Genomic DNA, 22,821 nt, shown 5'->3' on the forward strand with positions numbered 1-22,821 from the left:
GTGAGCAAGGGGTTTTCAGGAGGAGAGCAGGGATGCTGTTCCTCGTGACTGCACTCCTACGTAACCTGCCCATCCAGCTGCTGAAGATTCCCTCTCAAGACTGGCAGCTTCCTTTCTCAGCTTCGTTCAGAGCTGAGCTGCAGTCGAGGTACAAGTTATTAACATATTTCTTAAGCCAGCACTGAAAAAAGAGCTTCCCACAGATTGAAAACTGTCTAAACTTGATGTAAGAGCCTCCCTCCCAGGAATTGATGCCTCCCACCTCCCAGACAGGGACCAGGCAGTCAATCAAGGGATTGCATTTCTGCATACTCAAATATGTATTCTTTGTGCAGCTGAATAATAAATGAAGGTTAATTTAAATCTGAAAACACATTAAGAATGGAATCGCATCAAAGGATACTGGGGAGGGATGTGCCATTACAGCAAATTCAGAGACAAAATATATGAAAATATATCCACTCCACCGAGAGTACAGAGAGTGTTACTTAAATAACAAGAGGGCACAATACTTCATTTTAACCTCCATTTTACCTAGTGCAATGCAATCTTATCAAATCAAGCTCTCTCCATACAATTGTGACAAAGAAAATCATACATAATGGGGTCTGGAAATGACAATCAAATCTGTCACTCACAGAAATGTGTACTTGCTCTTTATAGCAGCATGCAACGGTGCCTGATTACACCACAAAGCCCAAACATCCCATCTCTATCTCCTTGCATTTCAGGCTAAAATAAAAGCCACTTCACTTCAGGGGTGCCTTAAATGAAATCGGTGTATTTGACAAACGATTGAACCGTTTGTGACACACTTTACAGATAAGCCAGGGAATTCAGGGTGTCACCTTTTGTGGGCTATTGATTGCAACTAGCTGATATCCGTCTTTTCAAGTATGGAATAATCTACTGTCATTGCAAAAATGATGGCCATCTTACAGAGAAGGTTAATCAGATACAGGAGAAATCATATCTAATCTTTGATAAATTGCAAGTCACTCAAGGATCAATCACTGTTCTCCTCGTAACACAAGGCACAGGTAATTGTGCACAGCCCTGGTGTTTGCTGCGCAGCCCATGTGCGTGGTGGCCAACAGCACACTGCCCCTCTGAACAGTTCAGCCTGCTGAGATGGTTGATTCATGGGGCTTTTAAATATGTTTTGAATAGTAATGACCATAAATAATATTTCCCCAGAGAGAAACAGAGCAGCAATGCTGACATGCAGGCATTCAAACTGCAAAATTAGGAAGTGACTGGCACAGCCTCTGTATTTTTATGGTATGGTCTGTGTTTTATGTCTTTCCTATCCAAATTCTCTGTCTGTTACCTACTCCCTGCTTATCAGGACCAAGATGTTAGGAATTAGCTGACATGCAAGAATAAATCCCAAATTAAGAGTCATTAGAAACAGATGCCTCTTGAGCTGTCAAACTTAAGAGAACAGCATGAAAATCACCAGCTGGACTTTCCAGCTTCCCAAGTGAATGATCCACAGCTTACCCTTCCTTAATGTCACCCAGATCAAGGCTTGCATGTGTCACGAATGTCTTGGGATAAGCGAGTGTTGGCGTACAGGTCATTTATCACCCAGCCCAACACACATTCAGTGTTCTCTGGTGTGAATGCAGCACATCACCGCTCGTGCTGGCAGGGAGAGCTGGATGGGAGCACCCAGGATACCTCTGAAAGCAGGGGAATTTTGCACTATTAACTTCACATTAAGAAAACAGGCAAATTAAAGATTATTCTGCTTCAATCTCAGCGAGTTTTAACTTGGTGAAAATAAATCTTTGCACTAGAGTCCTGTATCAATACATTCTCCCCAGTCAGTAAAGCCCATACACATGCTGCAACACAGGTATCTGTATAAATACCACTTTATACAATAATGTCATTTACAGGAAGACACAATAACTCTCAGTTCTCAAAATTCATACAGCTATTTCTCAGTAACACTCAATTCCTTGCTGTTCTGTTCAGACTACACTCCCTACAGAGCCTCCCCACCCTGACACAGAGGATGTCACAGTACCATCCTGGTACCCATCTACACAGAACCCAAAGTAAATTAATTTTCATTACTGTATGTCTGCATGATGGCCTGTGTTCAGGGATGTCCTTAACTCACTTCAGGTGCTATATTCTTCACCTTGGGATTGTGGCTATCATGTGCTGCAGTAAAAAATACAGACCCCCCCCCAGCTCTCCTTAAGCACCACCTTTCGTTTTCATTTGGTCACATCAACACAGGCACTCTTGTATTTGGTTTTAAGATTTTTCTTAAAAACCTTATTTTCTTCTTTGTTGTTTTTTTTTTCTGAGAATTTCCGTTTTCTGCAAAATAAGATCAGCACTTAAGATTTTACTTCTGTTTGATGAGGCTAAAGGGTCTTGCTGCCATTAAAAAGGAATTTAGAACATGAACCAATTTTTTGCAGGCTCTGCCAACTTCATTGCCTGGCCCCAGTCAGACTTGTCTTAGGAACAGTGACTGGAGAGACCAGCAGGCCAGCACTTTGAAACACAACTTGGGTATCAGAACCAATGGTTATATGTGAAACTATGAGGTGTTTGCTGCACATCAGCAGAACACCCTGAACATTTCAGTAAGTTAGTTTGCCCAAGGTCTCCTGAGGGATTGCTCTGCATGGATAGGGAAAACTCTTCCATCCACAGAAGAACAGGGAAGTTTTGTCTCTACTAAACCTTCATTAATTTCCTCTGACTGTGACTGTCTTGGTTACGAAGGCAAAGAACTGGGACCTACTGAATATACACTCATTATTAAATGAAATATGACTATACACTCATTATTCAATGAAAAAAGCACCAGGGATGTTCATAATGTCCAGCTCCTGCCATTCAGCAGCAATTCTCAACCCTACCTTTAAAACACAAACCCATTCCAGTTCAGCATGTCCTCTCCCACTTCCAGTTTCCTGAACCCTCACGTTCTGCAGGTCTCTGTGGTTGAGCTCTACAGAGCCCCCAGGACTTACTCCCTTACTCTGAGTCCCCTCCTTTCTAAGTTACAATTCCTTTTCCCTTTCCTCCCTTCACCTCTTGGCAGATCTCAAAAAAATAAATCTTCACAGAAGGCAGACTACCAAGATGCACTAATTTTAGTAGGTACCAAATGTATTTGTTTATTAAAGAGTTTGAATCTCCACTGGAACACAGAACTCAATATAGAGACCCAAGAACAACCTGGAGAGTTTCTCACTGGAACTCATGGCTTTCCATCACTAGGAAACACCACTGAGTGTCTATCTCCCGCTGTTATTCAACAGCTTATCTGCTGGGTAGGCTGCTGTATCCTTCCCATGAATGCCTTCAACCCAAGTACTTCTCTAAAGCAACATCTGCTCCTACTATTTTATAATTAGAATATAATTAGTAGAAGTTCTTGCAAGTAACTCCCATAGAGAAACGACTCTACCACACAAAAGAAAGATCCAAAATTCCCAAGCTATTTACAATCTACATGAAAAAGAAAGCTGGGTATTTCTCTAGTGCCTCAGGAAATGACATCCAGACAACAAGACATAATTAAGAAGTTGTTCTGCATTGGGCGGGATGAGGCACGACAATCTGCAGACAGGTAGGACAATCAATTATGCAAATAACTTATTAGGGTTTATTCTCAGTTTCAAAAAAAACCTTTGTCAGCTCAGAAGGTCATCTTCAAATAAAAAAGTCAAAGTTTTTAATAAACTAAGCATTTAGAAAAAATAATGCTATTATAGGTAACATCCAGTTTTCATCTATTTAAAATTATTTGAAAACAAAATTGAAGTAACTTAAAATAAAGCATTATTTCAAGTAGCCAATGGATGCCTCTAGTTAATGCTAACACTGAATTCTTACTCGAGTTGGGCATATAAATAACGGGGGGTTAAAGCCTAGTCAAGCCAACTTGTGGAAAACACACACTTCAAAAAGTACCTGTGAGTTTAAGCCAAATTAAGAAAGTGCCTGTTTGCAGGGGGGCAGCCCCAGCACCCAGGCTTGCACGGGGCTCCTGCTCAGGACCAGCACGGCAGGACACCAGCCTGGGGACACTAGTTGGAACCTTTAGGCTTTGAAGCACAACTGAATGGGAACGATTCAGCTTCACAGAGTTCCATCAGAAAGAAAATCAGGTAAGTAAAAGAGGGGGAAGAGCACAGAGTGAAGGGCAAGGATGCTCTGTGGGGTGAAGTCCAGCACAGAACTTGGAGTGAGGGATTCAAACAAGTTCTCACTTTCTGTCTGACCTTGAGCAAGTCATTAAAAGTCTTTGCTGCCTTATTCACCCAGCCTATAAAATGGAAACAAGACCTTTGTTATAAACTGTTTTGTTGTCTAATACCACTGTGCACAGCAGATATTTAACTTTTTCTTGAAACTCTATTGCTACCATGGGGAAGACTGAAGCCCAAGCATCTATTTCCAAACACATCAAGCATCAGTAAGAACAGAACCAACAAAACAAACCTTGGAAATAAGTTTCCTGGGCCACAGAGTTCTAATTTGTTCCCTGGTGAAGATGAGATGGTCTCTCAATGTCCTGTGATCTCTTGCAAGGAAGGGACTTGTGTCTCCATGTCCTAATTAATTAGTGACACACTGAGAAGGCAAACCCTTCTTGCAAAGGGTCTTGCTCTCCTGTTGGTTGAGTCCTGGCACTGATGTTATGGGAAGGGACAGAATGGAGGCAGGATCTCATATGGAATGCAAATAATAACCTGTAAGACCATCTCATCATTATAAATTGCTCAAAGTCTTCAGCTCCTGAAGCTACTGAATAAACATTCAATATAGAGCATCATTAAGAGTCCCTGACATTTCTCCCATTTACACGACATTTTACTTCAAATTAACCACAAGTTTTTCTTATGTAAATTGCTTCAAAACAAGAACCAAGCTCTAACTTGCAAAGATACAGGGAGGAAGGATAAAACAGCCTGCCAGTGCTACCACCTCACAGCCCCAGCACAGAGTTTTGCTAGGGCTTCAGCCACGGGCTACAACATTCCTTCCCGGAGCTCCCACTCATGGATGGCTGTTGCTCCTCTTCAAAGCACTGAGCAGGTTAGTTAGCAGCACTAATGAACTCAGGTTCAGAGTTTTACTGAGATTTCCTACTGTGCACTTAGGAAAGGAGCTGAAGTTTCCATTGGTGAAATACTGCTGACTTTCTAAACAAACTCTAATAAAGATAATTACTGAGGTACATCCACAGCGCAGCTAAAAGAAAACACAGAACTAAAACCTACAACTTTGAACACCAGCTCTTCACTTAAAAACTTCAAACACAATGAAATTCATACCCCAGATGTGTGTGTGATGGAGACAGAGAGAACCAACCCAAGCCATGGCAAGTCAATTCAGTGACAAAGCTTCAGCCAACCTGCTTTTGAGTCGGGAACATTCGGATTCATATCTCATTCCCAAACGAGTGGCCTGAACGCTGGGATACAGCACACCTAGAACTGAGCCTGTCCTGGTGGTGTGTGACATGAAATTCTCTCTGCCATCACGCTTTTGGGATTAAGGGACTCTAGTCTCTACATATTCACTTTTATGGGATTGCACATAATCTTACTTAAGTTTCAATACAGAAGGGGAAAATCAGGTCCCAGGAGTCCCTACACTTGCAAGCACCACCTCATCATCGTTCAGCAGCACTTTAGTTCCTCTCTAATGTGTCAAACCCCACCACTCCTACTTTTTATCCATGTGCTGCTTGGCTGTTATTATCTGATAAGCAATTCTGAGTAACCTGGTAGCAATCCAGCTAGACTCAGGCAGAAAAAGTCACAACAGCTCAAAACCTCAGAAGTTTGGTTCTGCTTAAGCTGCTTCCAAAAGTGCTGCTGAGAAAATACACAAAAGGATTGATCTTTCCCCAAGTCCTGCCCCAGATTCTTCTCTTCGACACTCTTAACACTTTTCCCTCCTACGACAGATGTGCTCTCTAAGCACTTCTTCTCTACCTTTGATGTTAAAAACATAGCCTTCAGGCCAGGCTGTTCTTAGTCACTGTTTTCGAGGATATAAAGTTCTTGGGATAAGAGTCATTATCACTGTCCTCCTTTACTCTCCCAGACTGCTTCCTTCATCTTTACCCAAAACAGAGTGGTAGCCACTGTCTCAATACACATCATGCTTAGATCACTGTCTCCCCTATCCCTACCTGCACAGTCCAACTGAATTCCTTGGGTGTGGAGAGAAATGGGTCTAGGGAGATCTTCCACAACTGGTCCATATAACACAGTGATCTCAGTTTCCTCAGATTATGACCCTATTTTACCTAAGATTTGCAGGATTTCCATGAAACTCATGTCTGGAAGTTCATCCTGTATCATCCTTAGGGATGAAGATCAAACTCATAATGCTAGCAGACTTACAATGCAATATCTTCTAGAACAAAGAATAGAAGAGACAGGGGATTTACATCAAGACTACAGATCTTCCCCTGCCAGAAATTCCTGGTAACTCCACTAAGACATACAAAGCTGCAGGAACTGAGATTTGGCTCCTTATATCCAATGTGGAAAACGTTAAGTCAAACACATTCCCTTTTTTAGGAACTTGTAGCCATCACTGGACTGACAGTAACTCACAGTTAGCTGGCTAATCTTCACTTACAAAATTAACTGTGGGATAAAATAGTTGGTTACTTATGTTTTCTATACCATCACATCCATAAACACACACACTGCATTTATTAAACGCACACTTTAATCAAATACACTGCATTTATTTTGATTAAAGCACCTATCCGGAGGCCCTGCCCTATGGTTTCCTTTTAACTATGTTGGGTTTTCATTTGTATTCAAAACCTGAAAAATATTCTAACCTTTCTGAAATGGATCATGTTAAAATAAATTGAAGCAAGTTGATGAAAAGTGTTAATTAACCTGCTTTCATCTCATTAAGAGTCTGTATTTAACCTATAGGTCATCTCCTCTTTCAGCTGATGTATGGATTTGATCTTCAATGATGAGCTAAACCACCCGATCTTCTATTGATGACTGAGAACTCCCAAACCTCTTGCTTTTATGGGAGAGGAGAAGAAAATTCCTAAAGCAAAAGAGCTGAGCTTCTTAAGGAATTACTCTAAACTCTTTTTTATGGCAGGAGAGGTTGTAATAATGTTGACCCTGCAATACATTGCGAGTTTAATAATTTTAATAAAAATACGGGGGTTTTTGCCTCCCTGCAGGGTATACAGACATAATGGTTGAACTTTCTTTAAATAAAAAAAAAAAAGTAGTATTTTTCCCCTCCCTGTTATGTGCTGAATCAGGTCTGTTTATAAGCATCAGCCACTTGTTCTTGTCCTGACTTCCTTCTTTCCCCATGCAGTCACCATTTTTAAGACCCCTGATGTGCCTCAAGGTTGGCTCAGGGGTTGGGAAAGACACAGAGGAGAAAGGAGAAGGTGGTGGGGATAGAAGTGGGGGAGGAATCTGCTCCATTTCCCATTATCCAGACTAAATATTTCACACTGACTGGCACTCTCTACATCAGAATCAGATAGGCAAAGTACCTGGAGAAGCTGCTCTAGAAGAGTCAATATATTTGTATTTCTGCTTTTAAATATAGCTCTAATAACACTAGAGGTAAGACCAAAACTGGCAACAGAGATAGGCTGGAGATCTATGCGTTTTAATATCAAGCTCTTCACAAGATGACTTTTATCATGTTAATGGCTAAATCACACTGATTGTAAAACAGCCAAAATGAGGCAATTAGTAAAGGTCCATGACAGCCCCAGAAAACGAAGCGCACAAGGTTTTCAGTGCAAGCCAGATGGATATCTTCAATATATTTCTTATTGTCCGCTTGTGGTAATATATTCAATTAAACTGAATCACTACTACAGAAGACCCTTTGAATTGCCTGAAAAAGAATTAATTGCCTGCTGCAAATTTAATGAAGCTTAACAGTTGTATTATGTTTACAAGTTTTGTTATGATCAGTAAGTGGTTACAACAAAAAAGCCCAACTAACTTACTTCATTCAACTAGCCCAAAGAGCAAACCATTGGCATTGTGCAATTATTTCATTTACATGTTTGTTTGCTGTTTGTCCTTAGCAGCTGATCTGTATTTTTTTCTCTTCCAAATAAGAAACTGACAGCCCTTGCTGTGCTGTTCATTCATGAGTTGTTGTGAGTTAAGCATCACTCAACTGTTTGACCACGCAGCTGTGTTACTACACATCCCCAAAAGGGTCGATGGGAATGGTCAGCCATGGGCTGGTCCCTCTGAGGCTTGCTATCATCCTCATCAATGTCAAGGTCACTGACCTTCCCCAACACAATGCAGCCAAGGGTCCAGGGCTGCTGTTTTTGACAAGTTTACATGAAGGGAATCAAAAGCAGATCCAGGGAGGGGTGGTTTTTGGAAGGCTCGATGGCAGATAAGGCATCTGCTTCCCATTTTGCCACTTCTATAATCTCAGAACGATTAGTACCCTTGTTGCTCCAATTAACTGTCACGAAAATGGAAATGCTGACATGATGAGCAGCTATTTCACCTTCCCTGGGGGGCGTTGGGGCTGACTTGATTTTTCTCATGACCTCAGGTTCTCACCTGAATGGAGCTGGGAGAAAACCCACATGTTTTCCAGACTCAGGTGTACCATGTGCAGAGACGCAGCTGCCAGCTCTGAAACATGAAGGTGAGCTCCTTAGAGACCCAGAAGGCAACCTGGATAGGCATCATATAACCACCTTGACCACGGTTTGCAGTTGGAAACAATTAACATTAGTTGCCTGAAACTATAAAACACCCAGATTAAATCTTGTGTTTGAAGTGCCATATGGAGAAGAGCTCCTTAAAAGTGGCAGGGACCTTGAAGCATCCACTGGGTACCAGCCCCATCACCAGCTTCTGCTTGAAGTTTTTCCACCCAGGGTTCATTAAGAAGATCCAGTAAAGTGCAGCCTGAAGCATCGGGGCTATCACGGTTGAGGGGATGTGGGGGATGCACAGCTCTCTCATTTATAATTGTGCCTTTCATCCAGTGCTTTGGGTCATAATTTTACTCAAACCTAGCAAAAGACCCGTAATTGTGTCCTAGAAATAATTGGTGTCAGTGGAAATAGTCCAATTAGAGCTGAATATGTTCCTGCACAATTTTATAGCCAAAGATTATTGCTTTCATTGTCAATTGTTAAAATCAAGCATGTGCTGCTGGCCGTGAGTTAAAGTTAAGACAGATTCTCAAACTTAGCAGTAAGTTTTATTTCCTGTACATGAGAATACAGCAAAACATACTCATGAATAAATCCATGCCTACATATCTCTATGGCTCACTCTAATCCTTTTTTTGCCAACAAAATCCTGATTTAGAGATTCAGGAGAACAACAGTTCATACTGTAAATTGACCTTTTTCTCCCTGAAATTTTAAAAAAACAATTTGTTATGCCTGATAAGGAATATTTATTCATGTCTGGACTACACATAAAAACCCTGCCCAGCAACTACTCAAATAAACCTTTAGCAACAGTAAAACTCCTTTTGACTTTTTCAGAGTTCTGAGTCTTTGTACAAGATCTTGGCTTTGATACCAACTGAACACTCACCTCCATCAGCATAATTATAAAAAGCCCATAAAATATGGTCAGCCCCAAAGTGCTGCTCTGGGATTATTACTTTAAACTTTGCCTCTCTTTTTTGAAATTATATTTCGTGCTTTCAACACCAGGTGTGATTTAACTGGGCCCTTTCATAGGGGTTGAGGCATAACCAACATGAATTTAAATGAGATCGAATTGAACTGTGAGGGAAGAAGAATCAAGACCTTGCATGACCGTCACCACCACTGGATCAAGACAGACCTCACAAAGAGTGATGCAGGAGCTATTTATGTTTCGAAATGACTAGCTGCTAAGCCCACGACATATGGATGGGTGGTATGGAAAATGCCTGCAATAGCTTTCTGGGACAGCTTTCCATATGAGCACAGAAGCAGCAATGTATCTGATGGGGGGGGAAAATCAGGGAGATATAGAGGAGGGTTTCTGGTAATGTAGATAGTGCTTAAAGGGGTCAAGAGATTGAAATATCTGCGGTATTATTCCCCTGGTTAATGTAAAAAAGCCTTAATCTTAATGTTTGGTTTACTCTTCCTCTTGGGAATGAAGCTAAGCCCCCACCACAAGCAACAGGTACCCCAGGTACTCAGTAGTCAGGACATACATGCAAACAGCTGGTAAAATTCAAACTAGAGTTAAGTGCATTCACTTATTAAAAAAACACAAGCCAAAGAAAGGGGCACTCATGAGAACACACCCACTCCTTGCTGACAGATAAGCATTTCACCCAGCAGCCAAACCAAACCATTGTTTCTCCAGCCAGACCCACTCAGAGTGTACCCTGACAAGGAGAGACACTTGGTTAATGCACCCAACACCTCTGCAGGGGTTGGTAAGTACATTTTGAAAGAGCTGTATGTATTTTTGTGTAGGAGAAAATCAGGTGCATTAAACACCACCAGATTACTGATGGAGTCAGTAATGGCACTATCAGGAACGAGCTCAGTTGTAGGCAGGTCCCGCGAAATGCCCATCACCTTAGATCTAAGGCCGGCAATGAAGCCAAAGCAGATGCTAAACAACAGCCATACAAACTCTGTTACACAGAACCAGTATCTGTGATAACAGGTAATAAATTATTTTTAAGTACAAAACAAGATACAGACCCATGCACTACCCTAAGGATGGAAAGAATTTTGTGAGAAACAAAGAACTGCAATAGAAAACTCGTATAATAACACCCTGAGTTTATCTATCAAAATCCAACAAAACCCCCTGGTATCATGATATGTGTAAATATTTCCAAGAGAATAAAATAATTCCCTGAAAACCCACGAAAGATATTCAGACTGTATGATTCTCCACCTGATTTTGTTCTATTTTCTGGCTGTATTCTTTACTCTACCTTAACATAAACATGGGATTAAGTGAAAAGTCTGGGTCCTTAAATTTATAAACAAGTAATACATTTGAAACAAAGTATCAAACTGAAGGTCTTACACCTAGTTGTCATTAACACAGTTATGGGGGTTTATGATGACATCTTCAAAGGCTGAAACAAACAACTGAAGCTCCACTCCTGTGGAGTGCAATAGATGATGTTTCACTGTTGGCTCTACATGACCTGCGACAGCCTCCACACAGCTCAGCCTCAGAAGGCTGATGAGCACTAAGGTGTCCAAGTCACCTTGGCCCAATGGGAGAACATTATGCACAGAGAAGGATGCACAAGCAATTCTCTTTGATGGCACGTGGGATCGTTAGCACATGCCAGCTTACTGTATTACGTGGAAATGAAGCCACAAATAACCCAAAGAAACCCTGCACCACGTTCAAAACAAAACCCCTGCAGCATGCAAAGGCAGACAGATGGTCAGCCAGTAGAGAGTGATGTCTGTCTACTGGTCTGTACCTGTGAGGCTGGAGAACCAAACGCTTTTCAGTTCTTTATGGGCAGCACAATATTAACACACTGAAGATGAAACATGGTTATTCCTTATCTACTAAAACTGGTTATTCCCTATCTACTAAGACAGTCCATTGCAGTATAAAGCCAGTGCAAAGCAAGCACAAGACATTTGTCCAAAGAATGCAGTTCAGTGCTGATTGGAGTGTTAACCAGTGACCACCACCGATGGCCAGAAGGAAGAGGAAGACCATCGCATCCCACCACTGCTGGTTTTACACCGTGCCTGTGCTGATCAGCAGTGCTGCCTCTCAACTAAGAGCCCAGCTACTTTCAAAGGACCGGAATAACACCATAACAATGGCAGGTTTAAGGGCAATAACATTTGAAGGGCCAGAATTTACAGTATTTAATCAATCGTTTCAATTTTAAATGCAGTAGCCCGATTCAATGTTCACACAAAGGACTGGGCTTGGAATAGAAAATATGCAATTTTATAGAAAATAATTTGGATCACTGTGCTGGACAAAATCAAGACTATCAGTCTATTCAAGCGTGAGGAAGAAATAACCTACTGACATTATCTTTGTATTCTTTTTCTGCTAAAGTGCTATGGATACCAGCTAACAAAAGTTCTCTTGGTTTTACTGCCTCGAGCCCTTCCGTGATAGTCCAAACGAGACAAGCTAATGGCAGTAGGGAAATGTTAAAGGTGCATCATAATGAAACAGGCAAATAAAGTCATTGGAGATGCCCTTGTCAGAGATGCAACACTGTGACCAGAACTGCTGAACGTCCTGTAAAGAACAGAAACGTGAAGACTCTGACAACATTCACATACAGTTTCTGTCCATTAAACCACAGAGATAAGGGATCTGGAAAGGCCTGAAACAACCTGCTCTGCAATCAAAGACAACTGGATAATAAATGGTATGAAAAGCTGCTTCGGGCAGGCTGGAGTGCTCTGAAAGCCAAAAGCATCTCCGCTGCAGCACAATCCCTGCCACCTCTCCTCCAAGGCCAGTTCCCCTCCATACAGGTCCCAGGACAGAAGCAGCAGCAGTGGAAAGAAGCCACATGACAAGGATTTTCTTATACTGTGAAGGAAACTGTAGCGATGCACTGTCATCATCTGCACTCCTGGCATTAGTTCCTTTTCACTGCTTCCTCCATACCTAATGCTGCCAGAGAAACTTCATCTGGGTCTCGGGTATTGCACAAGCAAGGATGTTAGTGCAGGAGCCTCTCCTCACACTGCCTGTACCCAGAGCTTTATTACTATGGCTTGAAATTAGTTTCCTATTTCAGAGCTGCTGCTGTATCAGCCAATCTATGTCATAGAATCACAGAAGGCTTTGGGTTGGAAGGGGTTCAAAGATCTAGTTCCAACCCCCTGCCATGGGCAGGGACACCCTCACTAGCCCAGCATGCCCAAAGCCCCATCCAACCTGGCCTTGAACACTGCCAGGGATGGGACGCTGGGCACCCTGTTCCAGGGCCTCCCCACCCTCAGAGTAAAGAATTCCTTCCTAAAATTTAACCTAACCCTGCCTTTGTTCAGCTTGAAGCCATCTCCCCTTGTCCTGTCCCTGCACTCCCTGGTGACCAGTCCCTCTCCCACGTTCCTGTAGGACCCCTTTAACTGTTGGTGCATCACAATTAGCTCTCCCTGGAGCCTTCTCTTCTCCAGGCTGAACAAGCCCAACTCTCTCAGCCTGTCTCCACAGGAGAGGTGCTCCAGCCCCTTGGTCATCTTCGTGGCCTCCTCTGGACTCACTCCAACAGCTCTGTCACTGCACTGAATACAAATAAACTCACATTGTACAGCCTACGCCTGTTTATGCTGTTTGTCACTTAATCCCCAGCACTGAGAAACTCTGTAGTCTTTCTGTGAGTTGGAAGAATCGAACATTTAGCCCCAAGTCCAGGGAAAAAAAGGAATAAAAAAGAAGGAAAATTAATATTTATATATGAGATGTAAACACACGCCATGCTTTACACAGCTCTGAACACAGTCTGTGGGATTCTCCTCCATCTGTACAAATTCAATCCTGATTTTCTAATTTAAAGGTCAAACTGTACATGCAAGTTTGCAAGATTTCAGGTCTTGGAGGTCAGAGCAGTGCTCATTCAGCACCGACCAAGAGAACAAACCCAAGCCACAATCTCCCTGGTTTGGGAAACCACCGAGGTTCACCAGTTCTGACAACAGCATGTTAATACACAGCCCTATGGGCACCCGTCAGAATTTCATATTTTTTAAGCTGTCTACTCATGCATAATATGAATATTTATTCATCCCTCTCTGGTTGTTTGCCAGAGATTTATTTTAAGCTCCTTGGTTCTGGTGCAACAGATATTCTCCTCCTCCTCCCATCCTTACCTACGCTGTCTTTGACACTGTCAGCATCTCTCCTCGAGAGGGAAGGAAAATTAAAAGAAAAGGAGGAAAAAAAAAGAGAACCTGCAATATTAATGGCAGAACACAGGAAGGTTAGAAAAAAATGTCCTTTGACCTTCACAGTTTTTTACTCAATGACATGAGTTATAAAAGAATATAAGCATCTCTTAAGGTCAAAAAACTCATCAACTGATAAATTAGTCTTTTTGTAGACCACAAAAGTGAGTTAAAATGAGGTATTCAGTCTTATTTCTGTCAAAACTTGCCAGTGTTTAACTTAGAGCAGAGAAACTCAAGCATTTCAGTATAAAATACAGTATTTTACACAGTTCATTTGGAGTTCAGAATAGTCTCTGCTCTTTTCCACTTTTTATGGGGTAGACTTTGAAATTGCATTTCTCAGTTTGCTGTTAATATCCACATCTCGGGCTTAAGAGTTTATTCTCTGCTTCATGCACATGTGTCACTCCCATTAATGCTAATGGAATGGAGTCAGAACGGAGCACCGAGGGAGAAAAAAAGTACTTGCTAATCCTTTATAACCTTTCTGCAAAGAAAAGTGATTCCTAAACCCCGTGAACCCAAGGAGCAGGTACAATAGCTGCTGACTGTTCTGCTTGGGGTTATGGGCTATTCCTTGGGTGCTGCGAGGAAGAAAGGATGAGCCATGAGCTACAGACACAGGGCTCTTTGGTAATAGAAACAAAACATGGTCCTGCTTTCAATGACTGGCTTTTTTTATGGTGATACAAGTGCTCCCTGCACTGCAGAGCCTGATTCAAGCCTTCAGTGCCTCGGGGACGCAGGAGGACCTCAGCCAGGGTAGGAAGAGCTGGTACCTCCTGGCACCCACACGCCCTTCTCCTGCCATCCCCACAGAGCCCGGGGAAGGATGCCTGGGCTGTGGACATTACTGCTTCTCTCTCCAGGTTTCCTCTGGGGCAGACAGTAGCTGATTGACACTTTTAATAACAGACAAGGTCTTTTATACATTTGAGGTCCCTCAGCATCGCTTGGGTCCCTCAGCATCCCCACCAGTTTGCTGTGGGTGCCTCCTTAGGACAACAGGGATTAAGAACAGACAGAGTCAGCCCTATATAGATCCAACGCTCATCTTCACCTGTCTCTGATTTTGTTTCTGGAGACTGACATGGGCACAAGCAAACACTGTAACAAAATATATTCAAAACCACCCAAACCTGTGGAACTCCTGGTGTCAGTGTATTACAGGAGATGCGAAGGGATGGCACAGCCCTCCACCCTGGGGCTGCCCTGCTGGCCTCTCGGCGTAAGGGAACCCCAGGAACATCCCTTCTCACTGTAAATACCTGGCTGTGTATCAGAGGTTGAGGCAAATGTTTTGCTCTGGGAAGAACCTGCTGCTCTACCACCATCACCACCAGTTTGTAACTGTACTGGGGGCTCACCAGCTTCACCAGCACTTGCTCGATCCTGACAGGACTTGCTGACATGTGTCCAGACTATAAAAACCACGGACTAAGCCTGGCATTGAAACATTCTAAAGTATTCCCTATATACCTTAAAAATAACTGATGGGGGGAGCCTCTAACCGAACACTATCCATCAATGCCAATATACGAGGGAATTAAAACTGACAGCATTAGAGCTTTGTGATTGATTTATTGCTTTGCAATCAATCTTTCCTGATTTGTTTTCCAATATAGGTTTTTCCCCAAATAAGACGATGACGGAGAGTGATTAGAAGTGTAATAATCTATATATTCATTGCCTATAATAATTCATCAGACATTGGACTACTCATAAGCAGGCCAAAAATTAAGTTAAAACATTTGTCAATGTCTCTCATTGTTTATCACTTTAAATGTTTTTGTCAGGCATTACAGCTTTCACTTTTGCAAAATATACTTGACAGGAAAATTCTGAACACGTGAATAAACACTGAATTCCTGACAGGCAGAACTTCAGCCCTGCTAAGAAGTAACAAAATTGAAGCAGCATTTGTTCATCTTTTCAGAAATTATGACATTGAAGTGCAAGGGTGAAACTCTTGCACCATTCTACAAGAAGACTAATGAGTTTTTAGAAAGATAATAGCCATTTAAGAATACCAAGAATAAATGAAGTTGAATGAGATTCAGACATGGTTTTAAAGACACCACCTAACCCCAGCATACAGAAGGCAGCCCTTGCCCACAGGTATGCTATGTCTCTACCCATGTCCTTTGCAAAGCTGCATCCTAAGGCACAGCTGGCTGCCACAACAGCCAGTATTTCTCAAGCCACAGCTAGAAACAACTTGCACAACAATACTGAGCAGGGACCTGGCTTTGCACTACAGTTCCCATCTCATGTGCAGTATAATTTTAAACTACACATGGAAAGAAATGCATTAACTTGCTGTAAGCACCATCAAGCAGTGTGACCACAGACACCTTCGTCCTCTTACCCTTGTCCCCGACCCACGAGGCTCAGCAGGTTTCTGGGATACAAAAGACACTTTAATCCCCTCCAGGTCTCTACTTTGATCAGCATCAACATGGAAGGTGCAGCACCCACGGGGCTGCTTGGGATGCTCTTTGGTGCTGGAACAGAGCATCATTCAGAGGCAATTCAAACTGCAATTACCTTTCACAACCAAGCTGCCTGTGCTGCTCGCTGTCCCGAAGTGGTTTGTGGCCACGCAGGTGTAACTTCCCGCATCAGATTTGGTGACGTTGACAATCCGGAGGCTCCCATCATCCAACACAGTGATTCTGGAAAGGCAACAGACACAAACACATTAGGTATTTTTTTTCAGTTAGCATAAAACTCTTCCCAGTGCATCAATTTTTGATGGTTTGAACAACAGACAGTCCGTTGCCCGTTACAAAGGGAGCGTAGTTGACAGAAATCTCTCAGGACGCAATTCATAAATACTGAATGCATCTTTTACATGAGTTTCCTGTGTCTTTACTTGAGGGCAACTTTAATTTACACACCAGCAGCTTGTATAGGTTTTACATGCGGCTGTACTTTGATATCCAGCACTCACCATGACAACCCTTACAACATGTGGTACACAGGCTATGTCTAAAAATCTCCACGCTCGCTGCTTAACAATGTAAAAGCTTCTGCTGAACAGATGCAATGAAGCAGGTGTTTCATTGCTGCTTTTGGGTTTGTTTTTTTCCAAGGAGGCTAATAGTTTTTCAGCAAGGATACCACTCTACCAAGCTTCCCTTCTTTGCCTGCACTATAACTCAATCCATGGGGCTTCGCTGCAGTTGTACTTGCAGGTTAAAAATAAATAAATAAATATATATAAAAACCCTATTTCATTTCCATTCCTTCCTCACATACATACTCTATGTCAAAATAGCATTATCTGTAGCAGGACACGTCTCTTGGATGGCAGGAGCAGGTATCACAGAATCATAGAATTGTCTGACTTGGAAGGGACCCCAAGGATCAGAGAGTTCCAAGCACCCTGCCACAGGCAGGGCCACCACCAACCTCCAGGCCTGGAGCTACACAAGGTTGCCCAGGGCCCCATCCAATCTGGTCTTGAACACCCCCAGGGATGGGGCACCCACCCCCTCTCTGGGCAGCCTGTTCCAGCTCCTCACCACTCTCTCTGCAAAGAACTTCCCCCTAATATCTAATCTAACCCTTCCCTCCTTCAGCTTTAATCCATCCCCCTTGTCCTGCCATTATCTACCCTTTTAAAAAGTTGATTCCCCTCCTGTTTGTATGCTCCCTTCTTCCCTGGCCCTGCTCTTACACAAGGGCTGTGCTCCAGGCTTGCCCTGCTCTTGCAATTAGCTTTGTCTCCTGTTCCCTTTTCCTCTACTTTAAGTCACTGAAAATGGAAAACCTGATCCTGCCCAGTAAATCCCATTGAACCATAAATGTCTCATGCCCTGCAGAGGTATAATCTAAGGAGACTCCAGGAAAACCTTTCCCCCAGCCTCCTATTGCCTCTTTTAGCAAAACACTGGGTTGGCTGCTCAGAATTGTGTCTGCCAGCCCAATCTGCCTTCTCCCCTTCAGCCACTTTGAGACCTGCACTGAAAATCTTCTATTGAGTCCTGACTTGTCCCGCTCTGCTCCTTCCCAATCTAATTTGAAAGAAAATGCAGAAGCCTTCCTGCATCCTTAATGCCATTCAAGCTCTGCACAACTGGATTGAGAAATCAGGAAGAGAGAAACATGGCAAACAACACTTGCAGAAGAGCTCAGACAGCACCACCCACCTGAGAGGGCTCCAAGAAACAGAGCACAGGAAATGGCACGAGCCTTTTCGTGCAGCCACGGGGCAGCACTGAGGCTGATGAATAAAGAACCAGTGTGACACACAGCCCAAACACAAGCAGAAGGACACCACATCTGCCCACAGCAGCCACGGGGCTCCCCAGGCTGCTGTTGGCTGCAGGCACCAGGCTGAACATGGTCTGCAGCGAGGCTCAGCAGACATCACAAGGAAGCTGGTGCTGTGCTCTCTTGATGGGCTCACACTGGCTACTCAGCCCACAGGCTTCAAAACCTGGGACAATTCAGGTGTCTTTAGGATGACGGCACTGAGCGGGGAGGAAGGAGGTAGCACGAGATGCTCCAACAGCAGCAGCAGATCCGTGGCCTGGCTAGCCTCTCCCTGACCTGCTCTTGCAGCAGCATGACAACACACAGGCCAGCTGGCAGAGACCAGGGACAGAGGTTGTATTTCACACATCAGTAGCAGCATTATTAATAGAAGTTTCTCAACTGGCTTATAGGTCTCCAAATTGTTGCAGTCAGTAGCATTCACTACTGTAATTTATTTTTGTGGGAGTCCAGTGCCATATATTTGCTTCTGTAGCAGTTGCTCCAGCTCAATAATTGGAAGAGAGTAGTATATAGCTACTTGTCTCTTATCTCCACTACTATGTTAGCACAAATCAATGCACGTATTACATTAAACGTGCACTGGAGCACAGGACTTGCCACGCTGGCCTCCAGTGCAGGAGCCTGGGCAGCAGCAGCACCAGGAGCTCCCAAGGAATTTATTTACTGCTGTTATCAATTTCAGGCCTTCGGAAACAATAGTGCCTTTCTGAAAGCTGAAGGTGCCCTTGGCATGCATTAGAATTCAAATCAATAGCAATGACAGAACAAGCTCAGCAATATGCTCCAGCTCAGGAAGGACCACCCGGCTCCAGCACTGCCCCTGCCAGGCGCTGCACTCACTCCCACGGCGTTTTTGCCATCCCAAGAAATACAGAAAAAAGTGATGGTTTAGACTATTTCTCTACAACTGAGATTTTATTTTTATATATTTATGTTTTATTTTTAGCCTAGTGATGGAAGCCTGTTTACTGGATCGTCTCTTCCATAGATTGTTTTAATTATACCTGTTGATGAACCCAGCTTTAATTTCAAGTTCTAATGCCTCCTTCTGTCTCTTGGTCATGCTGTCAGTTTCCTTCTAAGTCATCTTTATTCCCAATGTGAATTTGGTTTGCAGTTAATGTAGCCTGGATCACTTTAGAGATGTCCTTTGGGTGAGGACAGTTGACGCCCCGTTGGCTTTGGCACATCTCAGGGAGTCAGTGCCATCTTCATCTCCTTTCATTTCGAAGCTGAAAGCCACAGTCATCTGGATTCACAGTCTGAGCATCCTTTAACTCTGCTAAGGGCTACAAAGAGTTCAGGTGAGACTTACATGAGCTGGCCAAACCCATTCCCTGGAGACTCTCCAGGCACATTTAATTCTCCACTGGCAACTAAGTAATTCCCTGCACACTCCTGTAAATGACCAGCATTAAAACTGACAAATAATTGTGCAAGTTAACTAAATTTTCCTTTTTTAAAAAAATAAATCAGACCATTAAAACCTCCCTGTGACTCATTGATTAGGAGGCCTTATGGTTATGTGGCTCTTTTTTGCTGAAGGTGCTTTTCTACCCTGAACGCTTTGTCCTCTAATTTGAATCCAGCGTGCTGGAAGTTAACAAGTAATTATTTTAACACTTTGAAGTTTGTTACAGTTAGTTGACAAAGTAGGAAGGACTCTCACCAATTCTGCTAATCCACAAATTTTCTTCGCAGACACATCGGCACTAAACGAGAGGAGAGGCTCATTTCGGGCCTCTGAAGGTTCTCAAACTGCTAATTGGCTCGAAAGCCAGCATCCCTTCATCAACCACTTCCAGCAGTTTGGTTGATGAATTTCTTCCAAGACACAAAGTTCAGATCAAATGAAGCTCTGCTCAGTACCCTTTCTTCCTCTTCTGAAATACACCCCCAGAATGTTTCCCAGTAAGATTGCTAGCAAGACATAAAATAACTCCCATTTCCAATAAACATGTGCATTACTTAACAGATAGCTGACTGCTGAGTGTGCACCTCTCTAAACCACAACGAGCTCAAAAAAGATGCTGTTGAGTGTTTGGGGTTCCCTGACACAACCAACCACAACGGTAGTAACAACACCTCACAGTGTAAATCTCTCCTTGTACAGGTTAACGCAACAGCTCTGCTAATAACCTAGCTCATGGACACTGCTTATATCAGAGAAAAACCAAAGGCAAGCAAAATACCCATTTGGATGAAAAAGAGAGAAAGATATAAGATAGTTTAGCATCGTTACATAAAGAAAGGTCATCTATTTTAAACACAGCATTTGTAAGAGAGATTCTGTTGGTCTGTGTTGTCAGCTGGAGATGTCAGGTCCACAGAGAGCAGAGACATCTGAAATCAGGAGATAAAAGGATTGTTTGTTTCCTAAACCCAAGGTTCAGGTTCTACCCTAGGAAGAACTGACCTTGTCAGTATTTTGATCAAAACTCTTCTGAGGACACAGGACCTTTAAAAATGCTGAAAACATTCTTCAACAGCTTCCTTGCTTTTGGTTTGTTTTTTGTTTTGCTACTGCAGCAGCAAGCACCGAAATTGCAAGCTGAACACTTTGCATTCCCCTAAAGAAGCCTTTTCCAAAGGTTTCCATTGCAGCTTCCTGGGGATGTTACGTGCCCGATGACTACTCATGCCCTTTGCTGGCTCCATAGGCACAGCAGATGTCTCAAGGGGTTTGTCTCTTGGGTTGGTGCAAATCCTGAAAACTACAGGAGTTAGAAAGACACGTCTTTATGGATGAAAAATATCTGAGTGCATGCTTCGGCTATGCAGGGCTCTGCTGCTCCTCACAGATCCCCAACCTACCCAGAAAGACCCCACACCTTAGCACCACAGCCACCTCAGCAGGGCCAGCTGCCTGGACCAGTACAACAATGCTGACCTGCATGGTCTCCAGCAGCTGCTGGCAACTGTTGGAAGAGGTCAGGCAGACCTGATAGAGTATGAGGAAAAAACAGCAGTGCATAACCATTCTGATTGATCTATTAGCACTTATTTTTTATCTGTTAAGTCGCCCATCAGCAGGTTACCTCCAGTCTCACACCAAGCACAATAGATCTGATTCATGTAGCTCACTGCATCATTCCCCACGGGCCAGGCAGGATTCCCAGGAACAGATAAATATTTCTCAGCCTGTAACATATGCATTTAGAGATAGAATACGTCCTGTTGAGATCACTAAGTTTTATCACTGTCTTTCTGAAAAGGAGATCAAGCCTTTATTTGGAATATAAATGATAACTGAAAAGGAGCAAGGCAAGGTAAGGCTCCCAGAGCACATCATAAAACTGAGGATCAGTAATTACCTCCAGCCCAGCTCCAAGGAAATCTGACCTTTGGGTGTCTGACTGCATCACTCACATCTACCAAGGCATGCCTCCAACCTGCTGCTCAGGTCTGACCTCCTGCTTTGACAGAATAGCTAAAAAATCTCGGACTTCCAGTACCTACTGTAACATCTTGCTCTGTTCTTTAATTAAAGGAAAATCTGTGTGGGTCCAGGAACCAAATAACACAAGCACCACTGAGCCAAGGGTTGTTCAACCTCAGCCACGCTTTGGGGTGGAAGCCTTTGCGGGGGGTAAGTCACAGCACCACGTGCTACCCTTTTCACTGCCCATCATTTCCTAACTCACAAAGCGCACACGTCGCCAGCGGAAGATCTGCACCAGCCAGATGATGCTGCAGGTATCCCTCAATATATTCTTCTCAGCTTGCCCTCTATTGCTCTGTTCAGCAGATGGAAACAGGTGAATATGAATGGACTACAAATGCAGTGCATATGGCAGGCTGCGTGTGCGAGGGTAGCGGCTACGCTCCCCAGGGACGCGGCACGCAGACGGGCAGCAGCACAGCTACCAGACTGCAGATCAGTGCTCCAACCTTTTCCTTGGAGCAAAGTGCTCAGCAGTATAAAGGGACTTTAGCTTTTCCTTTCAAATGGTTTTATTAGCAGTGAAATAAGGTATGCTGTTTCTTATCTGGTAACGTTAACATTCTAATTTATGAAATACAAGCGGAACTACAGTTGCTTTCACTGTTGATTGAACACAGCCATCCGAAATATTTCATGCTTAGCCAAGTGAATATTTTAATTATTACTTTTTTTTTCCCCCCAGGAAACAATACTTAGGATGTCCTATCCTTTTTCTATTATGGAGAGAAAAGATGTCCTTAGAGCAGGCATTTAAATGAATGTCAGCTGGAAGAAACACACACTGAGTGCAATTTGAGATAAAACTGCCATTGATCCCTTCATGTACAGCCTTTGTGGCAGTGGTTGACGTGGCTATTGAAAAGAGACTGTGGTGCCCGAGTTCTAAGAGATAATCCGTCTTCTGAGAGAGGATTTAGGTTAAATGTACCTGTGAAAAACAGTGTATTTCAGCTGATATGATGAATGGTCTATTGTCCATCCTCCGAGCCTTGCTTGGGCTGGGGCGGGGGGGTTGAAGCAGAGGAAGAAAGCAAGAGAACGAGGCAGACCAGACTGCAGTCTCAGCCTTTTCCCAGAGTTCATAGGCAGGAATATCTACAGCAATTTTTAGCCTAACAGTGCCTTTGCTTCACACCACAGCTCTGCTGCAAATGTAAATGATTCCGGGCAATTGCATTATTTATCAAAT

General features: G+C 43.2%; 1 protein-coding gene across 1 annotated transcript in view; it reads right to left on the reverse strand.

Moving 5' to 3' along the window:
• The window catches only part of LOC311196185 (contactin-4), a gene marked incomplete at both ends in the record, with an annotated part of 151,234 nt that overhangs the window by 20,437 nt on the left and 107,976 nt on the right, over positions 1-22,821 (reverse strand). The window contains one exon of the mRNA XM_084269693.1: positions 16,451-16,578. Coding sequence (XP_084125819.1) covers positions 16,451-16,578 — 128 coding nt within the window. The remainder of the gene's footprint in view (positions 1-16,450; positions 16,579-22,821) is intronic.

Source organism: Gallinula chloropus, assembly GCF_964237585.1.
Source record: "Gallinula chloropus genome assembly, chromosome: 12".
In the NCBI taxonomy this organism is placed as follows: Eukaryota; Metazoa; Chordata; class Aves; order Gruiformes; family Rallidae; genus Gallinula; species Gallinula chloropus.